The sequence below is a fragment of the Mastomys coucha genome, unplaced genomic scaffold, assembly GCF_008632895.1.
Source record: "Mastomys coucha isolate ucsf_1 unplaced genomic scaffold, UCSF_Mcou_1 pScaffold6, whole genome shotgun sequence".
Classification (NCBI taxonomy): Eukaryota; Metazoa; Chordata; class Mammalia; order Rodentia; family Muridae; genus Mastomys; species Mastomys coucha.
In genome coordinates this window covers 95,472,507-95,487,534 of record NW_022196912.1, presented here as the reverse complement: position 1 = coordinate 95,487,534, position 15,028 = coordinate 95,472,507, and the positions used below count along the sequence as shown (strand labels likewise).

Sequence of the window (15,028 nt, the reverse complement as noted above, 5' to 3'; positions counted from 1 at the left end):
GGCAGGCGGATTTCTGAGTTCGAGGCCAGCCTGGTCTACAGAGTGAGTTTCAGGGCAGCCAGGAATACACAGAGAAACCCTGTCTTGAAGAAACAAAAAAAAATTATTCTTATATCCAGATAGTTTTTTAAATCTAGACTCAACTTAGCACATCTTCAGCGTTATATTAAAAAAAAAAAATCAGATTATTTACAAAGAATCAACAAAATAGAGTGGTAATTATCTTCAACAGCAACAATGGAAACCAGAAAACAATGAAATACAGTCTTGAAAATGACAAAGCTAAAATACTACACTCAGAGAAAATATATTTTTTAAAAGATTTATTCATTTATTTATTTATTTATATTTCTTTATATGGGTACACTTGTAGCTGTCTTCAGACACACCAGAAGAAGGCATCAGATCCCATTATAGATGGTTGTGAGCCACCATGTGGTTGCTGGGAATTGAACTCAGGACCTCTGGAAGAGCAGTCAGAGCTCTTAACCACTGAGCCATCTCTCCAGCCCCGAGAAAATATTTTTACAAGACTTTGAAAAAGGTATTTTTAGAACAATGTATATTTTATTATCAATAGGTACTAGAAATAATTTCTAAAAAATTTGACATAAGGGTTAGGTGTAGTATGTGTGACTGTTATCCCAACACTTAGGAGGTTGAGGCAGGAGGACTGCTGCAAGCTCCAGACAAGCCTTAACAATGTAGTAAGTACTAGGCCAGTCATAGCAAGGACAACATTTTGTATCAAAAGAGCCAACACCCAAAAGCAAGAATGACTTTAAAAGTCAGGAATAAGGAAAAGAGAGATGACTCAGTGGTTAAAAGCACTTGCTGCTCCTTACACAGGACCCAAGTTGTGTTCCCAAGTGGGACTGTTCACGACTGCCTATAACTCTAGCTCCAGGGGATCCAAAGCTGTCTTCAGACCACTACTGGTGCCTGCATACACACACACATAAAATAATAGAAATTTCATAAAAAAAAAAAAAGAGGACTAGAGGAGTATATAATCCTAATACTCAGAAATGGAAGGAGACAGGAGGATCTAGACTTTTCAGCTTGCATAGGCTACACAATCTCAAAAAACACTTACCAGGAGCTGGGAGATGGCCTAGAAGGTAAAAGTACTAGAAAAGAAAATGTAACAACCAGAGTTTAATCTCTGGAACCCACGTAAGAACCCAGCACTCCATAGAGATGAAAGGCAAAGACAGGAGGACAACTTGGAAAAGTAATTCTTTGTGATATTGCCTATTTTTTCTTTATAGTCTTGGCTACCTCGAGTATAAAATATCCCTCCTCCTCCTACATGTGACACTGTGTTTGATAAATACCTTGAAAATACCTTTTGAGACATGGTAGTTATCATGTCATTTTCTACATGCATAAAGTTGGTCTGTAAGCATTCTCCTTCACGGTCCTAAGTCCTTAAGGCCAACACCATGCCTTCCCTATCCGAAAAGTTGTCCTCTGACTTTCACATGTATATTACAGTGCACATGCCTTGGCATATACATACATATGCATATAAACACACACATATATGAGAACACAAAGACCACAAAAACACAAACTTAAGAAAAACAAACCTCAAAAAAAGAAAAAACTATCTAAAGAGATAAGGATGCAGCTCAGTTGGTAGATCACTTGACTGGCATGTATAAATCCCCGGATCTGACCCATAGTATGGCACACAGAGGATGTGGTGGCACACACATACCCATAAATAAATAATAATTTTTTTAAAAAAAGTATTAATAAACCAGTGGGGTAGTAAACACCTTTGAACCTAGTACTTAGGAGGTAAAGGTTACTCTCAGCTACATATCAAGTTCAAGGCCAGTCTAGAATGTGCCTTCAAAAACAAACAGAAAACAAAAACTAAAATAGGTAGGTAGTGTGGTGGTGGGTTTTGTTTGTTTGATTTTTAAGACTGCGCCTTACTTTATAATCCAGGTGGGCCTCAAATTCACAATGTAGCCCAGCATAGCCTTGAACTTGCTCTGACCCTCTTACATTAGCATTCCAGGGTACTGAGATCACAGGTGTGCACCACCACACCTAGCTAGTAGCTGGTATTTGATGAACACTTGCTGTAAGTTAAAACTGTACTTAACCTTTATAGTGATTATCTACTTGAGTACTTCGAGTCTGTCACTAGGAGTAGGTGCCCTTACATTCTTATTACAAATAAGTAAAAAGACTTGGAAAAGCTAATTAATTAGCTTGTCTAGCTCAGTAAAAGCAAAACTCATGAAGGCCTATCTGACTCCAGAATAACAACTATAAGGTCACCCCTATACGGAGGACATCAACATCATCTGCTAAGGTATATTACTTACAAGCAAGTCAACAACAAAGTAATTCTCTTTGAGTTCAGTCTATTCTTGACCAGCCCTGACCCAAATCAGGAAAACTAATGAGATTCTTTTTCAGCTTTTTAACTCATGCCTTTTAACTCACCCATTCACAGTCAATTCCAAGTACTGGAAAATCTTCCAACTCTCTTTTAAGAAAGGGCTGGATTTGATTCCACTCTGCCTCCTCAGACACTGTCACCACCTCTGCCCGGAGTATCTTCTCCTCCCATGAGGCTCTGGGTGCTCTCAGGGCACCAAAGGGTAGCTGGTCATCTTCTGGAGGGGGCCACTCCCTCCCACCAGGCACTTGCTGCCTCTGCTGCTGCTGCTGTGGCTTTGGCTGCTGTGGCTGCTGCTGCTGCTGCTGCTGTGGCTGCATCACTCTGCTTGTCTTACTCCATCTACGCTGGATGCCCTTCCACAGGACAAATCCCCCCATGGCCACACCCAGAAGGGTGGTCACTGTCAAAGCCACTAAATTTTGTCTAGACATCTTTAGCCTTTCACTGTTTAGGAAAGCATTTCACTGATCCCAATCTGCAAAACAAATGTCAAAAATATATTTATAAATAGAATACAAATTTAGACATAGACAAATTTTCCCCTAAAACTGCCCAAATCTCTGTGCCCACAAACAAAAACAAAACAAAACAAAAAAACACGTTTTGACACAAAAGGGTTAAGGTTTAGATTCTCCCCCCCATTTTTATATTATTTTATTTTATTTCTGAGACAGGGTCTCATGCAGTCCAGGCTGACTTTGAACTTATTATATAACTAACTAGTGATGACCCTGAAATCCAGATCCTCCTGCCTTTAAGTGCTGAAATTACAGGAGTGCAGCACCACATCTTTATACTTTGTAATTCCAGTTCTATTTTTCATTCTTGCTTCCACAAATTCACTTGCACTCTGACAACTGCCTAGAATTCTCTTAATGATACAAAGTAGAATCAGAGTGAAGGACAGCAAGATGGCTCAGCAGGTAAAAGCATTTGTTGACAAGACTAGTAACCTGAGTTCAATCCCTGGAGAATTAACTTCCAAAATTGTCTCACTTCCCCTAACCGCCACCCTCCACCCCCAACACACACACACAAATGAGCTTAAATTTTAAAACATTATGGGCTGGATTATAGCTCAGTGGTAGATGGCTTGCCCAGTATATTCAGTATCTTAGGTACAGCCTTTAGTACTGAAGATTAAAACAAAGAAAATAAATAAATAAAGATAGAAAGGTAGTGACACACAGCTGTGATCCCAGCATTTGGGAGGCAGAAAAGGGAAGAGTAGAAGTGCTCAGTGGTAAGAGTGCTTGTTAATCTTGTAGAAGACCAGAGTTTCAGTCCCTGCACCCAAGTTTGTACTTATGACAGATATAGAGTCCAAGTTCATATCATTCTCATTAAAAAAGAAATCCAGAGGCAAGAAGCTCAACTAAGACCAATTCAGAATTGAGGAAATCTGTTAGAAGCAAGTAGAGTCAATCACATATGTGATTTACACAGCCCATGTGTTTCTAACAGAGAAAACAAAGAGAATTTCTAGAGAAGACCAGAGCCTAGAATTAAAACAAACAAACAAACCCTAAAGTCAGTAAGAATACTTTATAGAAGCTAGGCATACACCTGTAATCTCCGAATTATTAAGTCTGGGAAAGAACAGCAAGTTTGAAGCCTGGGTTACCTACCAAATTCTACGGACACAGATACTTTCTCAAAACAAACAAACAAACCAAACAACAAAAAACAAAAAGAAAAGAAAAAGGCTGGTAAAGGAGCCAAGGTCTCTCAATTATCTCCCCATACCCAGATGACCTAAGGACTCCCAAAAGACCCCATCTCCCACAGGTCAGATCATCTCCCAGTAGTGCCACACTGGGGTACACTCCTTTACCACATCCAAATTACAGTAACTATTTTTTAAAAATATTCAAAATAAAACACAAATTCAACATAAACCTCATTTATTTTAAAACCTATTTTTAAAAATAAATTGGCAGCTGGGTAGTGGTAGTGCACACCTTTAGTCGGCAGGCAAAGGCAGGTGGATCCTATAAGTTCCAGGCCAGCCTGGTCTATAGAGCTAGTTCTAGGGCAGCCAAGGCTACCCAGAGAAACCAGATCTCAGAAAAAAAAAAAAAGGAAAGACATTCCCAACAGACCCTGAAGAATTGGAGAAAACATTTGCAAGCCATGTCATGTGTTTAGAATATAAACTCTTACAACTCAATAACAAAAAGACAAATCAACCAATTTGAAATATGACTAGAAATCTGAAAGAAAACTGAGCAATGGCCAAATAGCACATGAAAAGCTCTTCAACATCATTAGCTATTAGGAAAAATGCAACTCAAAACCACAATGGCATAATGCTTCAAAACCACTACCATAACTCTCAAAAAGGCAGATAAAAAGAACTGGCCTGCCAGGCGGTGGTGGTACACGCCTTTAATCATAGCACTTGGGAGGCAGAGGCAGGCAGATTTCTGAGTTCGAGGCCAGCCTGGTCTACAGAGTGAGTTCCAGGACAGCCAGGGCTACACAGAGAAATCCTGTCTCGAAAAACCAAAAAAAGAAAAAAGAAAAAAAGAAAAAGAACTGGCAATATTGTAGAGAAATGAGAAACTTACACACTGTCAGTGGGAATGCCAAATGGTGCAGCTGCTTTGGAAAACAGCCTGGCAGGTCCTCAACAGTTAAACATAAAGACACCACAGGGCTCACAGTTCCATTACAGCCACACATGGAAGGGAATGAAAACACATCCACGAAAGTGCACAGCAGCACTGTCTAACAGCCCCAAGGTGGAAATAACCCAAAGCCTATTAACTGGTAAGACACATAAAACAGCTTAGCTACAGGTTGTGAGTTGAGCTATGTCTTCCAAAAAGGTGTGCTGAAGTTCTAGCCCCCAGAACCTGTGACTGCGCCCTTATTAGGAAATAGGGTCTTCCATGTGTCAAGGTAAGAAAAGGCCATACTGGTGTAGAGTGGGCTTTAATCCAGTGTGACTGGTATCCTACAGCAAAAGAAAGACAGAGAGTCAAAAGTGACAGACACATGAGAAAGAAGCCAGGAGAAGATGGAGGCAGAGACTGAAGTCATGCAAATAAAGGAAAGCCACGGGTCTTTATCACTAGAAGCTAGAAGGCAAGGAACAGCTCTCCCATACCCAACTCCCCACCAAAGAGACAGTCTAGTCCTCCTAACACCTTAATCCCTAACTATGCACCTCTAATTTCCTGAACAGCAGGAGAAATCTATTTCCATTATTTTAACCTATCCAGTTTGTGGTTCTGTTAACACAGCCTTTGGGATGGAGAGATGCTCAGTGGTTAAGAGCACCTGTTGTTCTTTCGGAGGACCTGAGTTTGATTTCCAGCATCCCTATCAGGTGGTTTACAACTGCCTCCAAGTTGCAGCTCCAGGTGTTACAGGGATCCAAATCCCTCTTGGTATTTTCAAGAGTGCACACACAAAACACAAACACAATTTAATTTTTTAAAGAAAGATATATGCCATAGAATAGACTTTTATTCAACAATACAGTCGATAGATGTTCTACTAGGCACAAAACCTGGAAACATGTTAAATAAAGAAACTAGTCACAAAAGACAAGACAGAGAGATGAGGAGTTGCCTACAAATGGGGCATAAGGAACTTCGGGACTGGGGAATGACTTTTAAATAGATCAGGTTTTATGAGAGGGTAATAAAGGTGTTCTAAAACTAAAATGTGGTGAGGGTGGCATAATTCTATGGCTATACTAAATATCATCAATTTGTATACAATGGGTAACAAATCGTATGATGTATTAATTATATTGCAATAAAGCCATTAAGATACTATTTTGACAAACTGGTTCTAAAATTAAATCTGAAAAAGAAACCAAAAATAGTCCACTTATAAAATAAAGTCATGGGGATAGAGAGATGACTCAGCAGTGTCAGTGTTTCCTGCTCTTCCAGAAAACCTGAGTTCAGTGTTTAAAGAACCTGTGTCAGGCAGCTTACAACTGCCTTTAACTCCAGGGCCTGCACACATGCATGTGCATGTACACACACACACACACACACACACACACACACACACACACAAATATTTTAAAAAGCAAAAGAACATATGAGCAGATGAAGTAGGCCTTTCAATAATATAAGATAATCATAGAATTTACCTTACCAGATATCAAAATGCATTAATGTCAAGTTTGACAGGGATATTGTAGTATTGGTTCAGCAAATAGAAAACAGGCCAGAGAATAATAGAGTCCAGAAACAGATTTTGCCTGTCTATAGAAAAATTAATTAATAAATGATAAATATGGAGTTTCAGATTTATGGCTCAAAAATAGGCCAAATACTTACAGAAACACTATCTGGAAAGCAATTGTAGAAAAAGTAAAGAAAAACTAAAGCACCTAAAAAATTTTAGGAGAGTTGAACCTAATGTTGTAGACCTGTAATCCCAGCACTCAAGAGAGTAAGGTAGGAGAACTGAGAGTTCAAGGCTTGCCTGGGATACGCAAGGAGACACTATCTTTATATTAAAAAAAAAAAAAAAAGTCAGACATGGTGATACATGCCTTTAATCTGAGCACTTGAGAGGCAAATGAGGGTGGATCTCTTGAATTCGAGGCCAGCCTGGTCTACAGAAAGAGTTCCAGGACAGCCAGGGCTACACAGAGAAATCTGTCTCAAAACAAAAACAAAAACAAAAACAAAAAAATTTCAAAAGAATGTCTTCTCAACACATCATAGCCCCTGCACTTACAGGATGAGAACAGGAATAGAAATAAAATGAGTCAAATTCAGGCTGGAGAGATGGCTCAGTGGTTAAGAGCACTTACTGCCCTTCCAAAGGTCCTCATCATATGGTGGCTCACAACCATTTGTAATGGGATCTGATGCCCTCTTCTACTGAAGATAGCTACAGTGTACTCACATACATCGAATGAACAAATCTTTTAAAAAAGAGAGTCAAATTTTTTATACAAATATATGAAACCGTCTAATAGTAAAAACATTTAAACATCCCTTTTAAAAGTACAGGGGACTACTCAGCAGTTAAGAGAACTGACTACTTTTCCAGAGGTCCTGAGTTCAATTCCCAGAAACTACATCAGGGTCTCCGAAACCCATGACGTCATATAGGCGGGCCTCACAGACCTCTTGCCAAGGCAACAACCGCCATATTCCCAGAATCCATTGGGCTCACCTCCCACCTTTACCTGCGGCCACCTCATCACCACACACACACACACACACACACACACACAGAGAACTACCCCCTCCCTCTCTCCCCCTCTTTTTTTTGTGCCACCACCCTGTCTCCTCTTACATGTGGAACTGTTTGGGCCTAGTATGTGGTGTGTCCTGACATGAGCCGCCGTTCTAACACATCACATGGTGGCTTACAACCATCTATAATGGGATTGATGGTCTCTTCTGGTGTGTCTGAAGACAGCTATAGTGTACTCATATAGATAAAATAAATAAATAATTCCTTGGGACTGGAGAGATCACTCAGTGGTTAAGAGTATTGACTGCTCTTCCAGAGGTCCTGAGTTCAATTCCCAGCAATCAGCTGGCGGCTCACAACCATTTGTAATGTGATCTGGTGCTCTCTCCTTGTGTGTCTGAAGAGAGTAAAAGTGTACTCATAAGTAAAGTAAACAAACTACAGAGGAAAGAGCCTTCTCTGTACACAGAATGTTCCATTCTTAGCACAGCAGACTTTTAGGGCTGGAAGAACTGGGGGGGGGGGGGCGCTACCCTGGGCACTGCAAAATGTTCAGCACCACAATCTCTGGCACCTCCTCACTGAGGCCAATGACAGCACCATTACAGTTAACTGAAACTCTCTGGATGTTGTCCGTGGTCTCTGGGAGGCAAACATCTCCCAGCTGAGAACCACTAGGATAGAGACCAACAGCCACACAACACAAATACACAGCAAAGATCAATAGACGAAAACAAAATGTAAAACTTTGTTTCTATGGCTATTCAACATGGTTAAAGGTCAAGCCTTAGCTTTAAAAATGTGTTGAGAGTAAATATTTAAAACATACATATCTGGGGGACTACAGAGTTGGCTCAGTAGTTAAGACTATTTGTTGCCTTCCAAAGGACCTGAGTTCAGTTCCTAGCACCCATGCCCAGTGGCTCATAGTCACCTGTAACTCCAGCTCTAAGGGATTCCATGCCCTCTTCTGTCCTCTCCAGGAATCTGCATGTATGTACAGACACACACACATACACATACAATTAAAAATATAATAAATTTAAAAATTAAGCCAGATATAGTAGTGTAAACCTTTAATTCCAGTATTCTGGAGGCAGAGGCAGACATATCTCTGTGAGTTCAAGGCTACCTAGCAAGTTCCAGACCAGCCAGAACTATATAGGGAGATCTATCTCAAAAATAAAATAAAATAAGGGCTTGGAGAGATGGCTTGGTAGTTAAGAGCTTGCCCTACTCTTGCAGAAGACCTAATTTTGGTTCCCAGCATGCATGTCTGGCGACTCTCAACCTCCTGTAAATCCAGCTCAAGAGCAGCCTATGTCTCTGGGTCCCTGCACACCTGCGCTCATGTGCAAATACCCACACATGAGCACACACATACATGCTTAAACATAAAACAAATCTTTTAAAAATATAAAAATTTAAAATAAAGTAAAATAAAATCTACACAGCTACATACCTGTAATCACAGCACTGGCAATAAAGCCAGGAGGATGACGAGCTTAAGGCCAGCCTGAGCTGAGATCCTGGCTCAAAAATAAATAATGAAGATATATAAGATTAAAATTGAGACTCTATAAAACACCACTATAAGTCAATAAGAAAAGATCAGTCCAATGCAAAGTAGTACTTCTCAAAAAAAAAAAAAAAACAGAAAGAAAGAAAAAGAAATACAATTGCCCAACTATGGCCGGGCGATGGTGGCACACACCTTTAATCCCAGCATTGAGAGGCAGAGGCAGGTGGATTTCTGAGTTCCAGGCCAGCCTGGTCTACAGAGTAAGTTCCAGGACAGCCAGGACTATACAGAGAAACCCTGTCTAGAAAAACCAAAATAAAAAAACAAACAAATGGCCAACTATGAAAAGATATCCAATCCCACTAGTAATTGAGACTATAAAGCAAAACATCAATGACAAATCATCTTTCATCCTTCAGACTGACAAAAAACAGTGATACCAGCAAGCATGGTGGCGCATGCCTTTGATCCCAGCACTCAGGAGGCAGAAACAGGTGGATCTCTGTGAGTTCAAGGTCCATCTGGTCTATAGCATGAGTTCCGGGACAGAACAGAGAAACCGGGGCTACACAGAGAAACCCTGTTTTGAAAAAACAAAAACATACAAACAACAACAAAAACCAAACCAAAACCTAGGAAAAGCAGGTGTTTTGACACACGATTTGAAGGCAATATGGTATTATTAGATGTCCATAGCCTCCCAACCAGCAATTTTACCTACTGGGATCTATGTCCAGAAATGTTCATATGGGCACACAGAAACATGTGGAAGGATGCTTTTGGCACTGGGTAAGCAAGAGTAGAAAACAAGAAACTTACTGAATTTCACATGCTATGGAATGTCAGCATGATGTGGAGTTGAAAGAACAAGTAGAAAGAGTAGGCTTGTCTCTGCAGATGGGCGAAATCATTTTAGTACCCATTTTTAAAAATAAATCAAGTTACAGAGTATGCACAATATGTCATATTTATAAAAGTACACATTTGTAAGTCTAATGATTTTTTCTTTTTCACTTTTTTTATTAGTTCTTAGAGAAGTCCATATAACATACTTTGATCCTACTCACCCCCACTTTATCTCCTCTCAGATCCAACACCATATAAAAAAATTCATATATGGCTGAACAAGGCCACTGATCTATGAGTATAGCAGTATGTCATTAGGAGTCATTTTATTGCCTCCCCCCTTTATGAACAGTGGTATTTGTTTTCACCCAGGTCCCTGGATTATCTAGTTTCTGGCTGTTTGTCACCACAAGCAATGTTGGGTATAGGTTCCATTTCATAGAGGGGACTTTAAGTCAAATCAGATATTGGTCAGTTACTCTACAAACTTTATATATTTTTTTTCGTATCTCTTATAAAAATATATATATATGTGTACACACACACACACACACACACACACACACACATATGTATATGTATGTGGGCTGGGCATGGTGGAACATTTCTACATTCCCAGCACTCAGGAAACAGAGGAGGGATCTCTGTAAGTTGTAGGCCAGCCTGGTCTACATAGTGAGTTCCAAGGCAGCCAGGGAGACGTAGAGGAGATCCTGTCTCAAAAACAACCAAGAGAAAAAACAATATGTGTGCAGCATCTTAGGAGGCCAGAAGAGGGACTGGAGTTACAGATGACCAGATGACCACGTGGATGCTAGGAATGCAATGTGGATCCTCCAGAAAAGCACTGAGTTCTCTCTCTAGCCCCCACCTGATTTTTGTGAGACAGGATCCCACCATGTAGCCCCAGCTGCCCTGGAACTGAGAGACCCACATGCTTCTGCCTCCCCACAGCTGGGATTAAAGGCATGTGCTGCCATGTCCAGCGATAAATGTGATTTTTTTTTTACTTAAATAGGAGCATTTATTCCCAGAACTCAAGAGGCAAAAGCAGGTGCATCTCTGTGAGTTTGAGGCCAGTCTGGTCTACAAAGTGAGTTCTAAGACAGCTAGAGCTATTACACAAAAGACCCTACTCAAAAAAACAAACAACAAAAGAATTTAAAATTTAAATTTTAATTTTAAACAGGGCTGGAAGAATGACTCAGCACTTAAGAAACTTGCTGCTTGGGCTGGAGAGATGGCTCAGTGGTTAAGAGCATCGGCAGGTCTTCCAAAGGACCCTGCTTCAATTTCCAGCACCCAGATGGCAGCTTACAACCACCTATAATTCCAATTCCAACAGATCCAATACCCTCTCCCGGCTTTCCAGATATATATGCCAACAAGATACACATATACATAAATAATAAAACAACAGCATGTAACTCCAGCTTCTGGAGATCATGTGCTCTTCTGTCCTGCTTGGCCCCACACACCGAGGTGGGTATACAAAAGAATAAAAATTTTAAAAACCCAGCTGAATATGGTGGTTCAGGCCTTTTCCCAGGAGGCAGAGACATATCTATAAGTTCCATGCCATCCAGGGCTATACAGTGGGACCTTGTCTCAAAAAACAAATCCACAAACATTTCTTTCTTTCTTTTTTTATTTTTTTATTTTTTGGCTTTTTTGAGACAGGGTTTCTGTGTAGCCTTGGCTGTCCTGGAACTCACTCTGTAGACCAGGCTGGCCTTGAACTCAGAAATCTGCCTGCCTCTGCCTCCCAAGTGCTGGGATTAAAGGCGTGTGCCACCATCAGCCAGCCAACATTTTTTTTTTTTTAAAGTAAAGATACAGATGGGAAGAGAGTATTCAAAAAGGACGTTTTGTTTAAATATTTTACATGACTTTTTAAGTCATGTATATGGACTGCAATTAAAATAAGCATTTTAAAGTGTGTTTTGAAAACAAACTAAACTTGACCAAATTTAATAATTTCTCTATATTAAACTTTTTACTATACTTTTAAATTTAGATAATTATTAAAATTTTTTGTTGCTATCTCTTTTATCATTACAATACAAATAAACATGTAGAATATATGTATGAAAATATAATAAAATCATTATTGTATATAATTAACTCAGCACTTGCATATGGTGTGTATTCACTTATATGTAGATATTAGTTAAGTCAGTGATAACCAAGCTACCATCCATAGAACCACTAAGATTAGATATAGAGTCGGAGCATAAAGGGGACAGAAAGCTCTCATTAGGAAAAGAAAACAGAATAATTTTAGATGGATGAGGTGAGAGCTGGAACAGGAGAATCAGTGGGAAGAGGGAAAGAATATGGGGGAGACAGCTAAAATTAAGGAACATTTGAGGGGGGTAGTATGGAAACAATACAGTAGAAACTTCCTACAATAAATATATAAAGATGACCTAAATAAAATGGCCAAATAATCAGGGAGACAGAGTCCCAGCCAGTTATCTTGTCACCAAATGAAGCTTCCAGTACTGGATTACACCTAACTGAATGGTTGGCCAAACAGGTCTCATCTCCAAACTGAGTCTGTTGCCAAGACTATGGGCTACTCTCCAGAAACCAACAACACAGCCCCACTGCTAACTCACTGAACCTGGAGAAGCAAGCCAGCACCTATGTGGAGCCTTCACGCCTAAGGTCTAGTGTCTTTGGTACAGGAAGGAAAATACTCTACATGTCACCAAAAGAGAAACACCAAGCCAGCCACAAATCCTCTCATCTACAATGGCGTCCTGCCTCCAAAATATGCTAGAGCAGTGGTGGCACAAAGTTTGTGGATTAACCGACCAATATCTGATTTGACTTAAAGCCCCCTCTATGAGATGGAACCTATACCCAACATTGCTTGTGGTGACAAACAGCCAGAAACTAGATAATCCAGGGACCTGGGTGAAAACAAATACCACTGTTCATAAAGGGGGGAGGCAATAAAATGACTCCTAATGACATACTGCTATACTCATAGATCAGTGGCCTTGTTCAGCCATCATCAGAGTTTTCTCCTGTAGCAGAATGGGAATACAGAGACCCACAGCTAGATATTAAGCAGAGAAACCTTGGAATGCTCAGCTCTAAATGTGGTGTTTCCACCAAATCTTTCCCCTCACGGCTTAAACCCCCCCCCACACACACACACAGACACACACACACACACACAAACCCAAGAAGATGGAAAGAGTGTAAGAGCCAGAAGGGATGGAGGGCACTAAAAAAAGCAAAGCCCTCTACATGAACTCAACAAAGCTCATAGGAACTCAGAGACTGAGGGTTCAGGCCCAGGGCCCACGCAGGTGTTCAACAGGTCCTCGGCTAAGTTACAGCTTCCAGTTAGCGTTTTTTAATGGGATTCCTGGGTGTTCAAAAAAGTAGGTCTCTGACTCCTCTTGGTGTCTTTGTCTTCTGCTTGTCTTGTCCAATTTTGATTTGATGGTTTTGTTTTATCTTATATTTTATTGTGTTCTATTTTATTATAATCTCTTAGAAGCCTGGTTGTTTTCTAATGAGACAGAAAGGGAGTGGATCCGGATAGGAAGGGAGGTGGGGAGGAACTGGAGGGGGTAGAGTAAGTGGATACCATAGTCAGATTATATTATGTGATGAGAAAAAGATGTAGTTTCAACAAAATAAATCAACAATACCAGTTGCTTTTCCAGAGGACGCAAATTCAGCTCCTAGCACTCCCTCCCACCAGGCAGCTCAAAGGCAGGTGTAACTCTGGCTCGAGATAACGCACACACATAAACAAAAATAAATCTTGACGGGTGTGGTGGTACAAGCTTTTAATTCCAGTACTTGGCAGAGGCCAACAGATCCCTGAGTTCCAGGCCAGAAAGGACCCACTACCCCCCCCACACACACCAACACACACACACACACTCCCGTCTTTTTATAAAAAAAAAAAAGTAACTAAAAACAAAACAGTTTTGTGTTTCCAAGGAAGGATTACATAAGGGAATTGGCGTCCAATCGTTGTACCAAAGCTTATAAAAACTTGAGTTGTCTGAATTTTGATGAACAGATGTCCATTTTTAATAAATAAGGCTTAAAGTTCTAGTTTGATCTGCCCCGCGGATGTGAAAAGCCAAACCCAGAGGTGGTTCCCAGCAAATCGCCAGGCAACGAGTGGTGTGCCCCGACAGGTACCCGGGTGGGGCGGGTCCCCCAAAGTCGGGAGGACCCGAGCGGGAGCCGCTTTTTAGCTGACTGGGTCAGGAAGCCTTGAAGGGTTGGTGGAGGCTCCTGACAAGAAGACGGGCGGATGAAAGGGGGCGGCCCGGGAAGGCTTGGGGACCAATGGCGGGGCGAGTCCTCCCCGAACCTGAGGGCTCAACCGCCCACACCGAGTGAGGGGCCAGGAGGCCGCGCCTCAGGGCGGGGAGAGGGGCAGTGCCCACAACGCCTGGGCACCTCTGCAGCCCAACAGTCGCCCACGCGCGGAGTAGTACCTTCGACATCTCGACCCTCTCGAGCCCCTGCCCGGCCCGCCATCCCAGAAAAGACTTTGCCAACCCGAGCTTCACTTACCTGCGGCCTCCAGCCCCGACCCAACTCTTGCTGCACCCCACGCTGACAAGCTGGAACCCCCGCGGCGGTCTGGACGCACCCACCCGGATGCATAAAAGCCGTAGCCACTTCCGGCCCAGTGGCTGGCCAGGAGGATATAACCCCCGCGGAGTGTGCCGATGGGCCGCGCCATTTTGTACGGAAGCCGCTAAGGCTGCGTTTTCTCCCCAGGTCCTCTGTTAAAGGGTGGGTTATAATTGCGAAAGACTTAATGTCTTCAGAAAAGTGGTGTTTTTCTGAGATGGCGCTTCGTCTTTTGGTTTTGGCTTTGAAGGAAGAAGCCTACTGAACTTTGGCTCACAAATGCAACATAAGACATATAATTTTCTCTTTTACCCCTGGTAGCGTTTCTCTACTACATTCGAGCGGGAAAATAAGGAAACTTTACAGAATGCCCTCTTCATTAGCGTTATATATTACACCCATTAATAATTTATCCTCTACCTCCTCCTCCTCCTCCT

The 15,028-nt window shown here is 41.4% G+C and overlaps 1 protein-coding gene across 2 annotated transcripts in view; it reads right to left on the bottom strand.

Annotated features, from left to right (window-relative positions):
- The window catches only part of Exd2 (exonuclease 3'-5' domain containing 2), a 37,178-nt gene extending 22,438 nt beyond the window's left edge, over window positions 1-14,740 (bottom strand). The window contains exons 1-2 of one of the 2 annotated variants that reach the window (XM_031356277.1): window positions 14,529-14,740; window positions 2,467-2,900 (exon numbers count right to left, since the gene is read on the bottom strand). In XM_031356277.1, the coding sequence (XP_031212137.1) occupies window positions 2,467-2,856 (390 nt within the window). In that variant the 5' untranslated portion in view covers window positions 2,857-2,900; window positions 14,529-14,740. The remainder of the gene's footprint in view (window positions 1-2,466; window positions 2,901-14,528) is intronic. The other variant, XM_031356276.1, reaches the window with a different exon arrangement.
- Between the last annotated feature and the right edge of the window lie 288 nt (window positions 14,741-15,028).